General features: G+C 49.7%; 1 protein-coding gene across 2 annotated transcripts in view; it reads right to left on the reverse strand.

The window, feature by feature from the left end:
• The window catches only part of AKAP1 (A-kinase anchoring protein 1), a 33403-nt gene that overhangs the window by 5323 nt on the left and 5471 nt on the right, over positions 1-22609 (reverse strand). For both annotated transcript variants that reach the window (XM_037810391.1, XM_037810392.1), the window contains 5 exons: positions 7686-9333; positions 4902-5035; positions 3237-3363; positions 2528-2655; positions 503-680 (listed from right to left, as the gene is read on the reverse strand). In XM_037810391.1, coding sequence (XP_037666319.1) covers positions 503-680; positions 2528-2655; positions 3237-3363; positions 4902-5035; positions 7686-9309 — 2191 coding nt within the window. In that variant the 5' untranslated portion in view covers positions 9310-9333. The remainder of the gene's footprint in view (positions 1-502; positions 681-2527; positions 2656-3236; positions 3364-4901; positions 5036-7685; positions 9334-22609) is intronic.

A 22609-nucleotide genomic window follows, 5' to 3' on the forward strand; every position in this document is an offset into this window, starting at 1 on the left:
ACAAAGGGTGGGCTCAGGGGTCTGACCTGGGTTCAGATCCCAGCTCCTGCTCAGGTCTCACTAGGGCAAGAAACTTGACTTCAACAGGTTTGCTGTATTTAGAGATATTCATGGGGAGCCCATGGAAACGGTAACCAGCATGTGCACCCAGTGCTTTACACATAACACATACAGCACCGAACACTAATTCCAGGGACAAGTGGGTATCCGCCCCATTTACCAGACATTAAGTGGCAGAGCTGGGATCTGAATCCAAGTGTCAAGCCTCCACTCCAATCCCATCGCTCCACGGGCCAAAAGAAACACCAGCGTAGCTGGGAAAGTCACCCAGCATGACGCCATGCCAGTGGCAGAAACTCAGGGGAGGCTGTGCCTAGGAAGATGCCCAGAGCAGTCTAACTCCTGCTCAAGATCAAAGGCATAAATAGGCAGCCCCCAAAGCAGCAACCCGTGGCCTGGCCAGAGCCCAGGGCGCCCCCCTGGCCCCCAGGACAATGCTTACTTTCCACTGGGGTGGGCAAGGTGGGGATTCCAGGCTGTGAGTAGCAGAGGTACATCTGCTGGTCCAGGCTGCGCAGCGCGTGGAAGGTGGGATGTGTGTGCTGCTGCACAAACAGGTGCCCGGCGTTGACCTGGTTGACCACGATTACCTCCACAGTGATGCCGCTGGGGAGCATGAGCTGCAGAGAAGAAGGGGAAGGCGCAGTAGGCACTGCAACAAGCCTTCTCTTCCCTTGTTTGGGATAAGCCCCAAGGCCTTAGGGCAAGTCTCTGAACTCATACATCCTCAGAAAGGGCATGGCATGGCACCCTATGAAACACAGCACCCAGATGATAGCGGCTCCAGGAAAACTACTTTAGCCGTGGAAAGCATTTGACACCACTGTGGCCCCTATTCTGCAATCCCAGGAGTAACCATGAGGGGCACTCTCACCTCAGGGCTGGGGACAGGTGGCTCCCAGCAAGTATGGGGGAGCCAACTCTGGATGTGGGCTTGGGCCTGACGTGGCCTGGGCAGGGGCCGTCTACCAGGGCTTCTCCTCCCTCCCACCTCTCTTGATGAAGGCAGGAAGGGTAAACATGGGAACGAGGTGACCACTGAGAACAGGAGGTGGGCAGGCCCTCAGGCCCCACAGTCAACAACTTGGACCCAGCAGCTGATCCCGGAAGCTTATGATTTGAGAGCATCTTTCTACTCTGCCAGAACCTGATCCAGCACCATGGTGTGCAACAGTCTACACGGTATTTCCTCTTCTTCCCGTCCATTCCCAGGTCCTGCTCCTTTTCTCTAGGTCCACAGATATCCCCCGGCTCATCCCCGCTAGGGATCTGTTCGGTGGACAGACACTACTTAAAGACCCTGGAAAACGCCACTACTGGTCTCTAAATAATTGTCCTTTGGATACTAATTTTCCCAATGCCAAGCTACTGGCAACATCTAGGGGCTCTGCACAGGATATGGCTCTAATTCCACCTTCTAGCCAGGGGGTCACAGAGAGAAAAAAGCTGCTGGCTGACAGTCTTAGCCATCACCATGTTCTCCCCAGAGCTGCTAGAGCTGCTGGTTGGGAGGCAGCTGGAATCTCCTCTCCAGTCCCACCGAGCCAAGCAGAGCAGAAAGGAAGGAAACCATACAAAGCACCCAACTGTTTAAAAAAGTAAAGAGTGAGTCGGGGGCCAGGCTTCCTGGAAAAAAGTTCTATATGATTTCAGGAGTGAAGTGTGCAGTAGGATTCAGCCCAGTCGCAAATATGCACAGGAAAGAAAGGGGACACCCTATCCCTTCTCCCATGGCACAAAGGTCTTTGGGGAAGAGACAGAAAACTAAAATGCCTCCCCTGCCAAACAAAACCCAGGGCAGCAGCTTTCCTAGAGATGCACATTCAGCTTGTTGATGTGAAAAGCAGTTGCCTTTGGCCCACGGAATATTAAAATCCCACTGCCACTGAGGGAGGACCCACAGCACGATGCAGGAATAGGCTGGTGTGGGACAAGGCAGAAGGCCCCAAGGTGCCCCACAGCCACTGGCTTCCTGGGCCTGGTGGGGGGGATTTGCTCTTCTTTATAATCTAGGTATCTTCTGGAAAAGGAAGGGGGAAGAGAATCCTTCACCAGGGCCACTACTAAGCCTGGCTTGAGTAGAAAGGAATGGAACTGACCCATCTCAAGCCCCATCCGAGCCCATGATGCTGGGTGTCACCCTGGACACAGCACAGCTTTAAGGAACCCCAAACCAGGCTGGACACATCTAGTCTCCTGGTTGGACTATAATCCTCTCAAGAAGGCAAATGCCCAGAAAATGTAGAAGGTGCCCAGGCAGCAGAGCCAGGGGAAAGTGGTCCTTCCAGACAGGATCAAGCAGCCTCTGGCTTCCTGCCCAGCACTTCACCCCCCTTCCCATCCCCAGAGAGCCCAGGCTAGTAGCAGAACTGACCGTTCACGTGTCCTGGCCTTCTTGGCCCGTGGTCTTAGGACTTTCTTTTTGGGGACTTGTATGGGGAAGGAACCACACTAGGAGCATGCTCACCCAGGAAGTCATTGGTAGAGAAGGCAGTGCCAGGGAAGGCAGTGGGGGAGCATAGATATTAGTGAGGTTCAGTTCCTTGAACTTCTTCCCAATCAGGTTCAGTGCTTTGTCCACATGATGCTGAGAGCCTAAAAGGGGGAAAGGACACAAAATCACTGTGGGTAAAAGAAACGTCACAGCAAAACCAGCTCACGCACACACCCCACCCCAGAGAATGTTTGCCAGGGTGCAAGGGCATCACTGAGATGCTAAGATGCTGCCTTGGGAAGAAAGACATCTAAAGAAGCTTGAAACCCATCAGCTTTCAATACCTCTGCTGGGGGTGATCAATGGTTTGAACAGAATAGGAGGCTAGCAGATGAGGAAAGGCTTGGCCCTCACTGACCAAGGCAGATCACACACAGGGCATCTGTGCTCTGTGGAGGTGCCCAAGGGGGCCTGCAAGCACTGTCATCCTGGATCCCCAGACCCCGAGACCCACGGTCTGAGCACCTCTCCTGGCCAGCAGATCTGTGGGGGAAGGGGACAAGTCTCCTGCAAGCAACTGAACCAGGGAAGAGGGCTGAAGATACTCCACACTCTCTCTTCCCCAGGGTCGAGGAGCAGGGTTTTCTACGCAGAAGCTTAGTTTCCAAAAGGGGAGCAGTTGGGCTCACATGCTTCAATTTATTTACATTTCAGGTAAGAAAACTAAACAATTGCCACTGACCTTCTATGTGGCAGATCTGGATGTTCTGTGTGTAAGGTAGGGTTGAAATGTAGATCTTGGCACCAGATGTTTGCTTCAGAAAGCTCACGTACCGCCCCTGCTTGCCAATTAGCCGGCCAACTAAATGCTTCCAGAAAGAGAAAGAAACAAGAGGGTTAACAGGAAGCTGCTTTCCCACACTCTCAAGGATATACCTTGTTTTAAACAAGGACAAGTTTAAACATATTATTCTATTTTAGCACTTACATGCCAGGGGCTAAGCACTTAAGTTTCCTGATAGTACTTACGAAACAGGTTACGTTTATCACCATTTGCAGATGGGGAATAAGCCCAGAGAGGCTAGGTAACTCACCCAAGGTCACTCAGCTACTAAACATCTGAACTCAGCTGATCCCAGTGCAAGGGCAGTTTACCGCCCCTCTTGCCCCTTCTTCCTCCCCCTCAAGTCTGTTCAAGTTCAGAGATAAAGAAGCCTTAGTTGAAAATAAATTTCTAAAGACCCTTGGGCTCCTGCTGCCAATTCACAGCAGGCTGGAGCCTTCAGCAAATCCAGAGCAAGGCACAAAGAAATGCCCAATGCACCAAGAGTTCAAGGCTGAGAGAGGAAGCCAAACTTAGCCATGATGTAAGACAAACTCCGAAACAAACCTAAATGACCCCCACTCCAGCTGAGCTCCTAGGGACCTGGTTCCTGTTCATCCAGAGCCTGCCCTGCTGTGCCCCTCATACCCGCTGAAGGGGAAGAGGACAGAGTTGCTAACGGGGTCACTGAGGGAGGAAACAGCCAGCAACCTGGGATCCCAACAGCCTGCCCGACCCAAAGTTCAGACCCAGCCAAATCCCCACCTCGCCGGGGAGCTAAGCACCCCAGGAGAGTACCGCCTGCCAATTCCTTCTGAGCCCCAGAGATAAACATGAAGATCAAGCTAATAGATTGGTAACTTATAACAGCAAGAAGCTGGAAACCACTCAGACACCCTGGAATTGGGGATTGGTGAAGTAAGTTGACAGTCACACAATGAATAATGCAGTTAAAATTACATTTTCAAAGAATAACGCAGGAAAATTAAATTGTTAAATATTTAAAAGCATTAATTAAAGCAACATAATTTCAGTTTTGTTTAAAAACCACAGGGTGCAAGATGAGAAGGAAATAAAAGTCTCAACAGTCACTCTCAGGGGTTGGTTTAGAGCTGACTTTTATTTGCTTCATGCATTTCTATACTTTTCAAGATCTCTAAAATATGTATTTATGCTCTTCTCAATTAAAAAATACACTTTACATGCTAGAGAGCTTGAGCTGCTATGAGCCGAGCACAGGATAATAACTCCTGGAGACCTGCAGGCTTGCAGTCTCTGTTTGCTAGCCATCTCCAAACAGGTAAGATCCAAGCCCCAGCTCACACAAGAGAAACCCACGGGGGAGGTGAGCAGGCCTGCTGAGTTGGAGGAGGACAAGAACAGACTCCTGAAGGCAGCTGGTGGAATTCCGTTTTGTGGGAAGCTCCCTGAACCTTGACAAAGTGCAGCATTCCCTTTCCCTCTGACGTTTGGCTCACTCCGGGGCTTCTTCTGGTTTCCGGTCCGTGCCCCGGCCCCCTCGCCCGAACCCTGCGCCTGCCCAGGAGCCGCAGCGGCAGCCAGCAGGGATGCCACTGCCCTTACCTTTGGCACCTCGATCTCCCAGATGATGAGGTCTACCTTCTTAGGATCGGAGCCTGCCTGGACGCTCTGGAAGCCTTCCGGCTTCCTAGGGCCACAACAGCTATCCACAGAGTCCATGCTGTTCCTGTCCGACCCTGCAGGGGAGGAAGAGGCACGCGCACACACAGACATGGGCTCAGAGCCGCCAGTGATGCAGAACTTCCCAAACCCACATTCCGGGGAGGCTGCGGCCCCACGCCCCCTCCTCAAGTTTGGCAGGTGACTGTCAACTCACAGTCTAGAAGGCTCAGAACAACTCCCAGGAAAGGAGGACTGGGGGTGTAGATACACCTAATTTTAGCCTGTCACTTACAGTCCTACTTGCTTAATTGGCAGCTGCGCCCAGCCACAGCTGCTGGAGCAGAGACAAGTGGTGAACTGGGAAGAAAGGGACTCCAGCCCAGGCAGGGGGAGCCCATAGCTGGGGGAGGGGACAGACTACCAGGTCTGTGTGGCCCCGGGAGCCAGGTGCTGATGCGGGCCTCCACGGGGTGCACTGGTTACAGCTGTGCCGCCACTCTCCCAGCCACCCCACCTCCCACCAAGGGCCTCCACTCCCCATGGCCTCAAGCTGGACTCAGAGGTGGGAGCCTTCAGCCAAGCAGAGCCAGACAGAGTCCTGGCTGACTTGTCTGAGCACCCAGATTCTTATCCCCAGTCAGGGCCCTGTCTGTTTCTCTGCCAGAAGAAGACAAAGGAAGGAGGGTCTCCTTCCCCTCTGCTTGGGCCTAGCTTTTGCAATTCTGCTTTTCTGGATTCACAGTTGGTCTTAAAGCCCCTGGGTTGGAGACAGAGCTAAAGCTCATTTCCTCCTACCTAAAAGGCCAGCCACGGAGGCTTGCTGGCATGGACTCAGGCTGCTCCACGCTTGCTCCACACCGTGCCAGAGGGCATCAGAGCACACAGGAGTCCAGCCCAGCTTAGCAGAAGTGGCTCTGGCTTAAATATGAATGACTCAGCCAAAAATAGATCCCTCCTGAGATTCCACTAATTAGGTTATTTTCTACATGCTTTCCCCAAATCCTGGGCACATTCCTTTGCCATCCAATGCCCTGTCTGGATGCAGAGGACTAGGGTCGAAAATGATTCTGCTCCCAGCTATATATAAGGAAGAGTTGCCTTCCAAGTCCACCTCCCTCCTCAACTCCAGGGGCTTGGAATGGGCTTCCCACTGGGAAATCCACCCCTTCAAAGAGAAGCCTGCCGGCCCGCCCCACTAGACACGGACGCAGGCTGGCGGGGGCTCTGCTCATCCTGGTACCCTCCCTACAGAACAAGTCTGGCCAACACCTGGCACACCTGAAGGCACCCAGGAGTGGCTAAGAACCAAAGCCAGGACTCCAACAGGCAGCATTCAAAGGCTGCCTTCCAGCTCCCTCAGCTGGGCAATCCCTGGAATTCTCCAAAGCCTCTACTTTCTCGTGCACAAAGTGGGGAGCATGTGAGAACGCACGTAGAGCCCTACCTGGTTGCTAGCGTTCAATGGACACTATTACCAGTTTTCTATTTGCCATCCCTAAACCTCTACCCCCCATCACCATGGCTCAGCTACAGCATTCTCTTCCACTAAACCTAAACCCAGAAGCCATCACAAACTTGAGAAGCTACTACAATCGGTCTGGAGTTGGCAGGACAAGCCAGAGGGACTTGTTAATTACACTGAGAGGGCAGTAGGCAAAGGGAAACCCCCTTTGTTCTTAAAAATATAGATATGTCATCCATTTTAAGATGCACATTATTATTATTATTATTATTTTAACACATTTTAACATCTCTGAAGTTATGATGCATCTACAGTCATGACTGGCAGCATTTTTTTCTTTTAGCAGGACATAAAATAGAAGTGTCTTAATCGCATCTTAGATGCAATGATAGAGAGTGTATGGTAACACCAGATGCTGCTGAAAGTCGAATTCCCAAGAAAGATTCCCTGGAGCGGAAATGGTAGGGAAAGGCTCCAGGATAAACAAGCCCGACACTACGCAGTTAACTTGCGGCATCTTTCCATGAGAAATGAAAACACCCCGGGGTAACTGCAAAAGCAGGGTCAGGAGCTGCTGACCTGTAAATTAGCGGTCTGAACTGTCTACGCTGGGGTCAGCACTCGAAAAACCCAGTGGACACTTCGTTACCAAAGTGCCCCTCTTTCCCGGGGGTGGAACTGCAGCTGCACAGAAAGAAAATGGCTGAGGCGCTCTGCGGAGGAATGCGTGACAGCAACCACTCAGGAAAGCTTGCGCCTCCTACAAGCATTCAAAGCTGTGGCCATTCTCTGGGCACTTACCCCGTAAGAGCTTCTGGAGAAGGAAAGCAGGTGAAGACATGGGAACAGCACATGATTAAAAGGAAATAAACCATTAAAAACAACTCATACCCACACTTGCTTGGCACACCAGGGAAACAAAGCTAAGGAGGCCTCTCCATGAAAAACCATTAAGAGGTTAGTGTGTAAAAGAGAAGAGAGAGGCACGCTTAGGCTAATCGGTGAACCCCACTGTAAGTGGTTCTGTCAGAAGGGCTGGGGAGGGTCATCGGCTGGTGTACCAAGTTACAGCTCCCGTGGCTTTGGGTCTTCAGGGCATCCTCTATGCTGCACCCCAACTCCTTAGGCCAGAGGGAATAGAGTTGAAGAGCATCGTGACTGTTGCAGAAGTAGGAAGAGGACAAGGCACCAGCAGCCTTTCCTCAAGGAATAATGGAGCACCCGCCCATCGTCTAAGTGACAAACACCCAAGGCCCTCCTACCTCCCGAATGATCTGCTTCTGCATCCATGGTCCATCCATCCTCCGCCCCCAAGTCTGACAGCACCCCATTGCTGAAGGGCAAAGTACTTTTTGGCAGTGGCAGGGTGCTGGCCTTGTCCCTGGGGCTTGAGTTGGTCTCTGTGCAAGAGTCATCGAGCCCTGAGGTGCTGGCAGAATCTGAGCATGGCCCCGAAGAGACCACTGAAGGGACGCCCTGGCTGCTGTCCGACATGCAGGGGAGGCCGCCAGCATCTTCCACCAGGGTGCCTGCCTCATCCAGCGACTCTCCAAGAGGGGCCAAAAGTGGTGGGCAGGCAGCCAGGGAGACGGGGTGTACGGAGTTCTTTGGCGTACTGTCCTCAGTGGGGCTGGACAGGGGGCTGTTCAGGCAGCTCACGTGGGTCTTTGGTGGTGACAGGTCCTCTGCTGGCGGGTCTGAGGAAGGGGGCGCAGCAGACAACACGTCCGTGGCTGCCACTGCTGTGGCCGGAGTGGGTTCTGTGGCATCCTGCTGTGGGACAGCTGTCTGGCTGTCTGGAGCACAGCTCTCCTCCTTTTGCCCTTGGAGCTGACTGGTTGAGGTCTGATGCTTCTGACCCGCAATCTTGTCCGCTGTGATGGCCAGCACTTCTTCAGTTGCTTCCAAGATCACTTTGGAGATGATCTGGATGGCAACCTGCTCAATCTTCTCATTTCCAACCAAGATCTCGTCTTTGCACTGTTCTTCTACAAGGTCTCTGTCCTGGTGAGTGCCACCTCTGACCTGGAGTCCCGACTTCTCATCATCCTCATCCCGCTCGGTGTGAGCCGACTCGATGAAGCTACTTAACGACTTCCTGACTATGCACTCTTCCTTCTGCACTGTCCCCACCACCTGAGCCAGGCTAGTTTTCCCGTTCTCTTCCCCTCCTCTCAAGGGTGCCAGGCTGGGCACTTTGCTGTTCTCCAGTCCAGAGCCATGCTGAGACATCACACCTTCCTCAAGCACATTTTCTCCCAACACCGCATCGCCAGTCCCTTCTGTCCCACCTGTCTCCCACGCCTTCTCCCCAGGGCCTCGCTTCTCTGTGGGGGCTGCAGACAGGGCTGGCTGGCCTCGCCCTGGCATCCTGCTGTACACAGACTCTCGCTTACACGCCTCAACTGCTTCATGGGGGAATGGTACACCTTTCGGCGATGGAAGGGGACACTCTAGAGGAATAGACTTTGCTTCATCACACGTTAGGGCTATCTCCAGCTTAGCACCATCGTCTTTGCGAGTTCCAGGTCGAAATCTTGTGTCCATGGTACCGGGAAGGCTGCCCGAGGACTCTGATCGCCGGGGGGCTGGATGTGCCCACAGCAAGTCTGGGGGCTCCGTGCAAGGCTTACGCATGGTGGGTGGTTCCTTTTCTGGCGGCTGCATGACAGTGGGGGTCGTGGGCCCTGCTCCAGGACAGGCATCTTCCACGGGGAGCGGGGCTGCGGTGGCAGGGTCTGTCCTCAGGCCCACGGCACTGGCCTCCGCCTGCTTGCTATGGCTGCTGACGTGCTCTTTTTTACGAGAGTGAAACCACCACCAGCCAATGAGTGCCAGCATCCCAGGCAGGGCCAGGGGAACCAGTGAGCGGAAGTGGATTGCCATCCTGGAGGCTTGGGAGAATCACACCTGGGAGAGCAGGAGAGGGAGAGAAGGAGTGCTGTGAGAGCCAAGCGAGAGGATGCTGATGCCATTTCACGCAGAAGAGTGGAGGGGTCTGTAGCCAGACTGTTTGCTCTCCCCCTCCCTGCTCCCAAAGAGCAAACCTCTCTCACTGCTTAAACTCACATACCCTAGGTGATCCCCCGTAGGTGGATGGGCACCTTTGTGCTCCCTAATTCACACCCACTCCTATGAAACAAACTGAGCCATTCCCTTGAACCCAAATCCCTTTCTTCATGGCTTCATGATGCCAAATTTTCCCTACGTTCATTCCCTCAAGGGACTAGTTATGTTTCGTGTGTGTTAGTTCTCCAAAGTCCCAGATCTTTTTAATATATGCAGGTGGCACTGGAATATTTTTAAACACCCAGGGAACACAAGGCCCTCACATATACTCACAAAAACATAAGTTAATGAAACAATATTTTGTTATGCAGCAATAGACAGCCAGAAGGGAGGATGAGCAAAATTGCAAAAGGATAGGAAGATGTTCCAGGGTGAGGGTCATTAAGGACAGGTCACCCTTGGAGAATTCAAGTAGTCCTGTGGGGCCAGTCAGGGTCCTGGGGACACACAGCGGAGTCCAGACTTTATCATGGAGGCAACAGAGAACCAGCACAAGTCTGCAAGACACACCCCTCAAACGACATTTCCAGAAGGTGATTCTAGGAGCAGGATGTACAGTACATCAAGCAAAGGGAACCTGGAGACCTAAATTGGTTAGATCCAAGCAAGGAAAACTGACAAGGGCCTAGAAGGCAGTAGACATACATAGGAGATAAAAAATTTTTCTTCATCTGTAAGATGGGGGCACCTCTCTTAAAAGATGATTGGTATGAGGATTAGTTGAGATAATATCTATTAAGTGCTCTGTAAAACAGTGTTAGATCTTACTGGAGACTTATTTTAGACCACTTGTCTTCACTGTCTCCCATGCCAGCAAATTCTAATCCATCTGCAAAAATAATGTCTTCCTAAAACCTAAAATCCTCCAACTGACATGGGGAGTTACATCTTGATTTGATTTTGTGTTTTTATTGCAGAGGTAACAAATGCAAATGTTTTAACAACTCTTACTCAGTTCAATTTACTTATATTAGTGGTCTCTGGAGAAACCAGAGCATCCGTTCTTTTAACAGCTGTCCAGGTGGTTCTATCTGGTTAACAGTTTAGTCACAGTTGAGAACTAGCTCTCCAGGACTTGGCTTGGACCAGAAGCATGGAGCATCCCTTGGGAAGCAAACCTCCCAAGAAATGCAGTGTATCTCAGTCTCCACTCCAGACCTACTGGATCAGAAGCCTCATTTCAACAAGACCCCGACAAGATTCATACACATATACAGTTTGTGAAGGAGAGTGCTAGGAGATAAATTCTGTCCACAAAATGATATGGGAGGGGGAGGGGGGTGGTAATCTCCGGAAAGTCCCTTTGTTTTTAAAGATGAACCTTGCTAACATATGAAGATGAAGCAAAGGGATTGGAAAGTACAAAGGAGAGCTAAGCAGGGGCCAGAGCTCAGAAGACTTTGTATTAACACCTCCGAGCTGAAAGCCTGGATGATGCGACCACATGGCTTCAGATTCAAATATGTGACAACTTTCCTAGACACTTTCCCTTGTATCATTTAGTCCTCAAACAGCTGATCTGAAACGTATTCCCATCCTAAAAGTGGGAAACTGTCCCAGAAAAGGTTAAAATAAGCCAGGGTCATCCAGCTAAGGGATGTGAACCCAGGTTCCACCCCACACTCTCCGACCCACTAATCAGTGGATCTGCATGGGGAAGATGCACTGCACGGGCCAAGGAAAGGGCAAGTTCATACTACCTGCTGGAAGAACTTTAGCACTAGTTCTTAGAATCTGACAGACATGCCCCTTGATCCAGAAATCCCACAACTGGAATCTTTCCTACAAAAAAGTAATTCTGAACAGGCAGAGATCTGTTTAAGAATGCCCACTGAGGCCTCATATACAAAACTTAACTCAAAATGGATCAAAGACTTAAATGTAGGAGCAAAAACTTGATAAAAGTCTTAGAAAAAAGCATAGGGATAAATCTTTGTGACCTTGGATTTGGCAAAGGATCTTAAATACGACACCAAAAGCAAGAACAACAAAAGAAAAAATAAACTGGACATCATCAAAATTAAAATCTTCTGTGCAAAGGACACCACCAAGAAAGTGAAAAGACAACCCCGAGAATAGGAGAAAATACCTGCAAGTCCTACATCTGTTAAAAGACTTGTCTCTATAATACACAACACTTACAACTCAATAATAAAAAAAAGATAATTTAAAAATGGACAAAACAGTTGAATAGACATTTCTCCAAAGAAAATATACAAATGGTCAATAAACACATGAAAAGATGCCCATCATCATTAGCCATCAGGGAAATAAATACCAAAGCCACAATGAGATACCACTTCACATCCACTAGGACTAGAATTAAAAAAGTGTTGGTGAGAATGTAGAGAAATTAGAACCCTCATACACTGCTGCTGGTGGGAATGTAAAATGGGACAGCTGCTTTGCAGAACAGTAGAAATTCCTCAGATGATCAAACATAAAAGTTACCTCATGTCCCTGCAATTCCACTCCTAGGTACATACCCAAGAAAAATGAAAACATGGTGAAAACATGAAAACAGACTGTTTGCTCTCCCCCTCCCTGCTCCCAAACAGCAAACCTCTCTCACTGCTTAAACAAGAGAAACTTGTTCATGAATGTTTATAACAGCATTGTTCAGAAGAGTAAAAAGGTAGAAAACAACTCAGATGCCCATCAGACAAATGGATAAATAAAATGTGGTACATATACACAACGGAATAGTATTCAACTGTAAAAAGGAATGAAACACTGATGCATAATACGACACGATGAACCTTTAAAGCATTATCCTAAATGAAAGAAGCCAGTCACAAAAAAACACTTACTATATAATTCCATTCATAGGAAAGTCCAGAAGAGGGAAAGCTAGAGAGACAGAAAGTAGATTAGCGGTTGCTTAGGGATGGGGGATGGGGGGTGGATAGAGGGGAATGGGGGCAGATAGCTACAGTAAATAGTGAGACAAAGAAAATGTCCTAAAATTGAGCGTGGCGATGGTTACACATATCTGTGAATATACTAAAAACATTTAATTGTATACTTTAAATGGGCAAGTTGTATGTTAAGTGAATTACATTTCCATAAAGCTGGTCAAAAAACAAAACAAAACAATGAAAGCCCACCAGGACACCATCCGAGACAAAACTGGGATTAAACATAAAGGGAAACTGCTACTAACTACACTGTGGAATCCATGTCCACGGACATACCCGTGTGTCCCTGTGACCTTAATCTCTGCTGGCCTACAGGTCTTGGTTCCACAAGGAGGCGGGCTTCCACCAGAAGACACAGCAATGATCCCACTGAACTGGAAGTTAAGGCCGCCACCTCAAGCCTCTGAGTCCACAGACAAAGAAGGGAATTACTGTAATGGCTGGTTTGATTGTTCCTGACTATCAAGGGGAAATAGGACTGAAACCACACAATGGAGCTAAAGAAGTGTGTGGAATACACCAGATCCCCTAAGGGTGTCTCTTAGTACTACTTGGCCCTGTGATTAAAGTCAACAGAAAACTGCAACAACCTAATCCCGGCAGGACTACAAATGGCCCAGAAACTTCAGGAATGAAGGTTTGGGTCACCCCACCAGGCAAAGAACCATGGGCAGAACCACAGCCAGGTGAGGTGCTTGCTGGGGGTAAAGAAGAGAATGAACAGTGGAGGTAGTTATAAAGACAAGCTATGACCACGTGAACAGGTACAGAATGAAGAACTGTAATGGTTATGAGCATTTCTTCCTTGTTTTGTTATGAATGTGTGTGTGTATACGTACATAGCAAATATCTTTGTTTTCTTCCCTATCTGATCCCCTTATCATGCTGTTTTAATTTTATGTCATATTATTTAAGTTACGGGATATCAAGTTTAAGAGTGAATGTTACCCAAGGATTTGCATTCTCTTCTGGGGAATTAGTTTTCAGTTGTATGCAGTATAGTTGAATTATGTTAGGTAAAAGTGTGACTATTATTGTTTTTATTTAGAGATGAAGTATAGTTTAAGGAGATGAGATGTGTATGGGTGCTGAGTTGCAAAGGGGCAAACTGTGATAGTTAAGTTCACGGGTCAACTTAGCTAGATTATGGTGTCCAGCAGTTTGGTCAAGCAAACATTGGCCTAATTGTTACCACAGAGACTTTTCATGGATTAAAATCATTAGTTGATTGCATCTGTGGCTGATTACATCTACAATCAACAAAGGATATTGCCTTCAGCAATGAGAGAAGTCTCATCCAATTAACTGAAGGCCTTAAAGGGGGAACTAATGATTTCAGCAGTTAGTAGAATTTCTATCTCTACTTTAGCCAGCCAGCTTTTCCTGGGGAATTCATCAAAACCTTCACTGGAGTTCTCAACTTGTGGCCTGTCCTTTGAAATTCAGACTTGTCAATCCCATGGTTGCATAAGTCAATTCCTATAATAAATATCATAATATTTACATTTGGGTGTCTATGTGTGCACATGTGTGTGTGTATAATCTGTCAGTTCTGTTGCTCTGGAGAATCCTCACTAATATACTGCTGTCAAAGAATGAAGTTAATCTCATGTACTGACAGGGAAAAACTGTCATGATAGAGAAAATAAAAGTCGTAGGCTAATATGCATATATGAACTCAAGTTTTTCTATGTGTCCACATAATCTCATGGAAAAACTGGCAAGGATACACACCAAGCCACTTACAGCTGGAGGGAGAAGAGGTTGTATCCTGCAGCCATGCTGAACTCCTTTATTGTTGTTAGTTTTTTGTTTGTTTGTTTGTTTAGTATATTCATTGGGATTTCTTATCTGTGAATAGAGACGGTTTTACTTCTTCCTTTTGGGAAGGGTGATTTTTAATTTCTGTATCAGTGGTTCTCACTCGGTTGCACATTAGAATCACTTGGGAAGCGTTGAAAATTCCAATGCCCAGGAAGCATCCAGACCAATCAAATGAGAATCTCTAAGGGGGAGACCCAGGCACCAGTTTGGTTTTTAACCCAGGTGATTCCAGCGTGCAGTCAATTTTGAGAATCACTGTCTATAATAGCCCATACACATCCAGGAAAGTGGTAGATAATGGAAGGTTTGCTTTGGGTTCAATATCTTTCATGCAAACACAATTTAAAGGAAATGGGCTGTGGGGGAAGGGTGGTCTCAGGATGGGGCAGTATGCCCAGGAGATCAAGTCCTACCCAAAGGAAGTGAAAACCTGAATCCAGGTTTTCATCTTGTCAGTAAATGTGGATTCTGACTCACTAAGCAACCCCATTTCAGAAATAGAAAGTTAATAGTTGCAATCTCCACAGTATTCTAGCAATTCTGTGACCTCGGGGGAAAAAGATTTAAATGGAATGGGATAGAGAGGAAGGGGAAGAATCCTTGGTCTTAACCGCCCAGTAGGATGTGGTCATATACACAAAGGGAACATGGTCTAAGGCCAGAGGCTCAAATTTTTATGCGGGGGCAGCAAACTGCCTCTCTCAAACAGCTGGGAGAAGCCCCCAACTCGGAATTAGAAGTTGACCCCCAGGAGTCCAGACTCTCCCATCTAAGACCCCAGGAGCTGGCTCTACTGCAATAAAGCAGAGGCCCAACTCTCAAACATGCCTTCCAGTGTGGCTAGGGCCCTGCCCACCAGACCCACCAGGCCACAGCCCAGCCCTCGGCCCCTCCACGCCCCTGGCCCTCCCACCACTTCATCTGCTCTGTTCCCAAGGCCTCGCTCAGATGGAACCAGCCGCCTATGGCCACGACATGTGACCTTGTCTGCTGCCTTAGAGCTCACTGTGACACCAGGGCTAGTCACCCATCAGCCCTCCCAGCCAGCTTGTTCCCCAGAGGCTAAACCCCAGACCCAGCTACACCCACTAAGCTGAGAATTATTGCCCAGGGAATCCTGTTCCTGCACTGCACCCAGGCCAGTTCCCCACTGCCATGGTGCCAGGAGGGCCTCCTTGAAGGTTTAATAACACTGCCCCAAGGCCACCCAACCCACGGAATCCAGCAAGACCCATCTGATTCCCAAGTGCCCACAGCCCCGAGCCTCAGTGCCCTGCAAGGCTGCTTTAAAGGCTCCATCCCAACTCTGAACTTGAGCCAGAGACCAAATGACCAGGAACCAGGAACTGGGAACTGGGAACCAGGTGCCACTGCTTCTGCTGGTGAGTAGCTCCAAACAAAGCCCTTCTCTCCGTGACTGCCTCGAAGAACAGGAACTGCCCAGCGTGAAAAGGGGGATGAGATCCTCAGAGATTCGAGGGGGAAGCATGCTTTTTCCCTTACTGCCAGAAGTTTGTGGTTAGAGATCTGAGCCATCTGCCACCAAGATCAGCACCAAGAACCCCTGGGATCAGCAGCTGCTCACCCTAGTCCTTGACTGCAACACCCTTGAGCCTCTCTGGGTTTCACTGAGGACAGCCACTGCCCGGAGGCACCTCACAGGGCCCGGCCTGGGAGCTCCATGAGGGTGACCCCACTTGCCCACCAGTCAAGAAAACGGCTCGTCCCTCACATCGTCACCCCTGGGAGTGCCCTACCCTTGAGCCAATCTTACCTCAGTCAAATACAAACTTCCTCCCCCTTTACATGGTCTGATAGATCTAGAAGAGTGAAGTAGGATGCACCACCTTTCCTGAATGTTCAGGAGGACCACCATCGCACACCCAAACACAAGAGGAGCTCACTGGGCTCTCTGCTCCACTCCTTCTCTGCCCACAAGCTCCAAGCACAGGCTTGAGTTGAACCTCTCAAGATTTAAGGGGCATTTAACAGAGGGTCTAAAAGCCTTCACACTCACAAGCTAACTGAAGTGCAGGCTGCCACCCAGGCTGCCTCCTCCCCCAGGGCTTCCCTGATGCCCAGGACACTCAGGGCAGGCCCGCATCAGCAGGGAAGAGCCTCCCAGAAGGATGCTGCAAAGCCCTGTCCTAGGGTCAGTGGGGAGGAGAGACTTGGCTATTTTAAATCTGTTGGAATTAAAGAGCTGCCTGCTTATTTCTAGCGGGTCCATTTACCCATGGATAGATGCACACTGACCGCTTGCCAGGTGGTCACACAGTGATGAAGGCAGGCATGGGCCAAAGCCCAGACACCTCAATGTTCATCTGCTCATTCCAGGTTTTAAAAGGACCCCTTCTTTCTCCAGAGAGGTACCCACAGCTTCTCAGAGCAGCCAACAGAAAAGTGAAGGGCTCACGCCCAACCTAGCCAACACATGCTGTCACTGCAGTCTAGACCCTTCCGCTAAGCCATAAAACAAATCCCTGGGAATGGTACAAAAACTATTGGTCTCAGTCACTGTGCCAACTTTGCTTGCAGTTACTGTGAAAAAGAGCTGCCTGTAACTGATGGGAAAGTCAATCCTAAAAGCAAGAGTTGGTCAGGGAAGCCTTACTGTTTTGGGTTGTGAATGGATGTTCACATCCCTCCAAATCAGAGTTGGACCCTTCTTCCATTATTTCAGGGATTTCTGTTCACTGTCAATGACCGTCCCCAACAGGAGCCTGCTTGGGACCCTGCACCTCTACAGTGCCAAGCGCACCAAGTTCTGCCCAAGGGGTCATCCCCCTTGAAGGGGTTCTTCCGAGGGTAGGGAATAGCCACACTCTCAGCTGAGTTTGCCAGGAACATTACACACCCAGAAGTTCTTTGCAAGACTGAAAGACTGTCTCTGGGTTTGTATTGGATGTGGTGTTAATTCTCCATTAGGTTACACACCTTGCATGTACATTCAGATGTGAGTCAGTTACTATAAGAAAGTTTCTGCCCATCAAAAGCTCACAGTCCTGATGGAAGAAACTCTCTCTCACCCACAAACTCACACACTCACTCACACACACACAAACACAACCTCTGCACCACAAGCAGCAAAGCTGAGCTCAACTTCAGAGGTAGGCAAAGCGAGCCCAGGAAGGCTCCCTCAAAGAGAGCCAGGATTTCCTTGGACTGCAATGGGCGGTTGGGGGTGGCAAAAATTAAGGTTCTAAGCCCAAGATGCTTTTTGGGGTGGGAATGGGCAGCATCTTCTTTGCTCCCAGAGCAGAGAAGGAGCAAGTCCTGGGAGCTGGTAGGGGTCAGACAAAAGAAGTTTGACCTTTACTGCCAGGGCAGTGGGAAGCCAGAAAGAGCTGTGGAAGCTGTGACCAGATCAAAGTAGAGCAGGTCACAAGAGCAAAGGCCAGGGATCCAAAAGGTGACGGCTGTCCAGTACGGGAGCCTCTAGCCACGTGAGGGTACTGAGCACTTGAAATGTGCCTAGTGTGACTGAGGAATGGGATTTTTAGTTTTATTTAACGTTAGTTGATCAAAGAGCCCCATGTGGCTGGTGGCTGGTGGCTACAGTCACGGGCAGCCCAGTTTTGGAGGATGGTCTCAGAAGAAAAGACCCCAAGGAAACACAGAGGGCAGACGAGATGCCACCAAGCCTACCTTGCCGGATGCCTTGGGTCCTGGCCACTGAGGGTGGGGATGGTAAGCCTGGGCCACTCCCTCTCGGCAGCTTGGCTATGGGCCCAGGGCTCAGCGTGCTGGAGCCATGTCGCAGGTGTGCTGGCCTCAGCCCAGCCCCAGCTCTTCACAGGGTTGCTACCTTCATCCTTTGGGGGCCTGGGTGGGCTGTGACTGGAACTAGAGGTTCCAAATTAGCTCACAGTGGTGCTGTCCCCTGCTCAGGACAGTCCCCCACACCCTCCATTGTGATGGCACTGGCCCAGGCTTTGGGCCAGACCAGCCACACTCTGGGGATGGGCCCACCACGCCAGGAAACTGACTGCCTAGAAGTCACGGGACACTTCCCCAGCCTGCTCAGCAGAGGGTGAGCACTGGGGAGGAGCCCTTGCCCGGGGAAGCTCTCTCCAGCCAAAACAGACACCCAGAGCCCGGCCCCAGGAGCTCCAGGAAAAAAGAGCCAGAAGGCAAAATCCCACTGCTAGACATGGTCTCAGAAAGCTCATCCTCCTCTAGCCCAAATGGAATAATCACCAGTTTGGAAAACTTGGTAATAAAGGGAGTGACACAAGGGTGAACTGCCCAACCTCCCCACCCCTCCATGGTGGGTCCAGCCACATTCCATAACGGTCTCTCCACTGCCTCACTGGGGTCAGGATGGTTTTTAAAAACTTAAAAAAAAATATTTCCCGCCATCCTGGCCCTCATCTTCATTCTTGGCAACTAACTTTTCTTTACAAGTGATTTCTGACAGGTTTCTGAGGACGGTGGCAAAGCAAGTGCCAGGACAGTGTTCTTGGGGATGTCAAGTTCCTGTCCATGACCACAGAAAACTACAGAGGACTGCCCAGAAGGTATGAAGTTGTGATCTGACAATAAGCCTATTAAATGCTAATAAAGATGACATGTGCTTTCAAAAGAAATTAGTAAAATGCTGATCTGAGGCAAAAGACCCTTCACACCCTCACCTCAAATGGGCAAAGCAAAGAATAAAGACTCTGATTTTCCAAACAGCAGCCAGTGTAAGAAGACCAAACCGGCAATCACAGAAAGGCATACGGAGGTCATTTCCATTCAACAAATATTTACTGGCACCTACAGGGTACAAAGCATGCTGGGAAACAAATGAATCAGACAAGAACGCTGTGTTCACGGTGCCTTCAAGTCTTTCTGTTTCTTTGGGGGCATAAAACCAATGTCCTCTTCTCCAGTGAGCTTATTACTGCCACCCGCTGCCACTGACCAATGGAAAGCAAGGGGCAATTTGTCCAAGACGCAGGCAACTGTCCTACCTGGGGTGAGAGTGAACAGGAAACAGGCTACCAGGTCCCCAGATTAGAATCTTCTACCATCCTGGAGTGGGGGGTGGGGGAATAGTAGTCTAAGTGGGAGTGGGAGGGGGTACCCCATTCAATATTCAGGCCTTGTTTCAAGACCCATTATTTTCACCACTCCCCAAATCCAGAGACCCTCTTATTAATAACGTCGTCAGAGAGTAAAGCCCGAGCTTCTGCAGGGTGGTAGAGGGATCTGGGTGCCCGCAGTCTCTGCAGACTGCAGACTTCCTGCCCTCCACGCCGTCGCAGGTACCTGCTCCTCTGCGTGAATGGGTTTGTTTCCTGGTGGCTGCCCACCCCCACACATATTCTCAGCAAGCTGTTAGAAGATGGGCACCAAAAAAAATAAGGAAGTCAACCAAGAAAGACACGGGCATAGGATCCAGGAGACCTCAGCAAGAAAAGGTGAGGAGTTCCCAGGATGGAGGGGAAGCAGAGCCAGGCGGAAGGAAAGCTGGAAGTGTGGGATGTCCTGACCGCTATGTTTAACCACAGTGTGAGGAGCTTTTCAGCAAGGGCAGAGCCGCAGGGGAGAATCAGTGAATTTGTGAAACAAAGAAAAAGAAACTAAGGAAATTAACTGGGAGAGGAGGAAGAGGACAGACAAGAAAGGAAACATGGAAAACTACTAAGAACTTCTCAGCCATTAACAATGTTTTTATTATAATAATGTAAACTGAATAGTAACTTGACCAAAAATTGTGCTCTCTCTATATAGGGAGGATGAGAGAAGAAAAAAAATTTGTAGGAATAAACTCCATCCTTATCTTCTACAGTAGAAAACACTCAGATAATGTCAAAAAAAAAAAACACCTAAATAAGAAAGTATACAATTTAGAATTCTAGAGGTAAATGGCAGGGAGAACAGCTAGAAGACGTGAAAGCAGTTGCCACTACAAGAGAAGGGGCTGGGGTAGCGATGGGCATGTCTCAGAGCTAAGAACTCTTCTTTCAAACCTTATGCAGTCAAGAAGACATCTTTCTACAAGCAAATTTCAATTTGATAGAAAATCAATACATTCGTAAGTATATACAAAAGTAGCAAAGGAAGCTCAATTACCTTACAGCTTCATATAATGTTTCTTGTTAACTATCATTGTAAGTATGTATATCAAGTAGTGCCAACACATCTATATACAAACTTGTAAAGTTTTGTTTTCCCCATAATAACTGGTGTCCATTTTGCTTCAGAGACCACCACCCCAGCGCAAACTGCCCTGCTGACATAATAGTAATGATTAAAAAGAGAACATGCTTATTCTACTCAAGGACCTTCAGGAACCAAAACACCTGGTCTCCCCACCCTACTACTGATGGCTAGCCAGGCAGCCCTGAGGGCTAGTCATTTAAATTGAATTTTATTACCTACTGTGAGCCCAGTCTCATTCTGGACACTAGGGAAACGGCCCACAGGAAGCAAAGGAGAGGGAGGCTCAGGGGTAAAGTACTGCAAACAAGATAATGGAAGAGACCCCACAGCCACTCAACTGGAGTTCTGCAGAGAACGGAGCCCTAAGGCCCCGCTTGTATGTAATGAATTAACTACAGGCCTATGCATCTAGAACGGCACTGACTGGGAGAGTAGAGAAAGAGTCACTGGAATCATTTTCTGTGTTGTGTGGTGCAGGGCTGGAGGGGCGTGCTTGGGAGGGGGAGCTTTAGACAGAACGGTTGGGGAATGCCTCCTGAAAGAGCTGGCACCAGAGCTGGAACAGTGAGGAGCCGGCCAGGGTGGGGGCGGCGGGGAGGGGTTCCAGGCAGCGAGAACACAAGCTGAAGTCCTAAGGCAGGAACTGCTTGGCAGACAAGAGTCACCAAGAAGGGGAGGTGATGATAAGGTAGGAGGGCTGTTGCCAGAGAAGTCGCTCCCCAACCCGGCAGGCAGAAGTACCTCTTTTAGGCGGATCTGGGCTACTGAGAACCCCGAGGTTCCCGTGCCCCTTCAGAGCCAAGGGGCTTTAGTTTCTTTAATAAACAGAAGCTGTTTCCCGCACCTATTCCTGAGACAGGATGACTCCGGGGCTGGTAGCGGGACCGGGTGGGTCAACAGGGGATCAATTCCTAAGTCAAGATCTCAGCAAGAGGGCTTGCCAGGAAGCACAGTGGGCACTCGTTAGCCTTAAGAGCCCGCAGCCCCAGGGACAGACACACACAGACACACTCAGCCCCACATAGGCACTTGCCACTTGTTTGAATCAGGGCTTCCCAAAAACCTCACTCCTCAGCTAACATAAACCATAGGCAGCAGAGGGCCTTATATGGCTCAAAGCTTTCTTAACCAGAAACAGATACATGGGCTGGACTTGGCAGCTCTAAGTTAGAGAGGAGGAACCAAAAAAAAAAAAAGAAGAGAAAAGAAGAGCGGTGGGGAACAGAACTTTGTTTATCAATTTCTTTTTTATGCCTCTTCAACCTCCGTGGTTTCTCAGTAAAGAATCCCCACTCGGGAACACGGCTTTGCCTTCTCCGTTCATGCTGTGGCTTTGGTTCAACCCAGAGGACACCAGTAATCAGGCTGCCGGCAGAGCCATACCGTTATACAGCTTTTAGTGCCCACTGAGTGACCCGTCCAAGGGTGACGTCACAGGAAAATGGGGTTACGTGCTTTCCCGAGAAACTGGCTGCTGGGGGGTCCTCACTCCCCAGGGCAGCAGTCCTGACCCCTAGTTCCTTGCCTGGGTCACGTGTGGGCCTGGCCCAGGAGGCAGCGTTGGGCCCCTGCCAGGGACCCAGAATAGAAAAGGCAGCCCCAGAGACCTCTGAAGCATCCATCAACCCCTACACACACACACTCCATGGCGGAGCCTAGAGTGCCTTTATTCTCTCCTCCTTCGATTAGGTGGCAGTGGCAGCAGTTTCATCACCAGGACCTGCCCCAGACACTGCAGCCACATGGCACTTGGCCCTCCTAAAGGCTGCCACCTGCTAAAAATAGCACAACAGCACATGCTTGGCTGGGGTGGGCCCCAGGAAAGGCAAAGGACAAAGCGGGGAGGTTATTCTCAGCCCGGCCTTTCTCACTGCAGACAGAGCCCAAGGGCTGGCCTCCCTCCACAGCAGGGCAAGGGAGAAACATTCCACCCCTTATTTCTTTGGGAAGACAGGGAGAAGGGAGAAAGAAGAGATCCTAATGAAGACTGAATGGGCCTTCAGATCTGGTGTCCTGGGTCCCCACAACACACAGCCAGGCCAAGGTGGAGGAGAAGGGAGGCTGGAGCTGTGCTTGAGCAGAGCTTGCAACCTCCTCCAACTGCAGCCAAGTTCCTCCTGGGTGACAGCCTCTGGAGGGCCAGGGGATGGTCCTGTGACCTCCATGTGAGATGTGACAGGCCACATTATTATTAGCCAGGGAATGACTGACTTCAAGGTTGT

The sequence above is a fragment of the Choloepus didactylus genome, chromosome 18, assembly GCF_015220235.1.
Source record: "Choloepus didactylus isolate mChoDid1 chromosome 18, mChoDid1.pri, whole genome shotgun sequence".
NCBI lineage: Eukaryota > Metazoa > Chordata > Mammalia > Pilosa > Megalonychidae > Choloepus > Choloepus didactylus.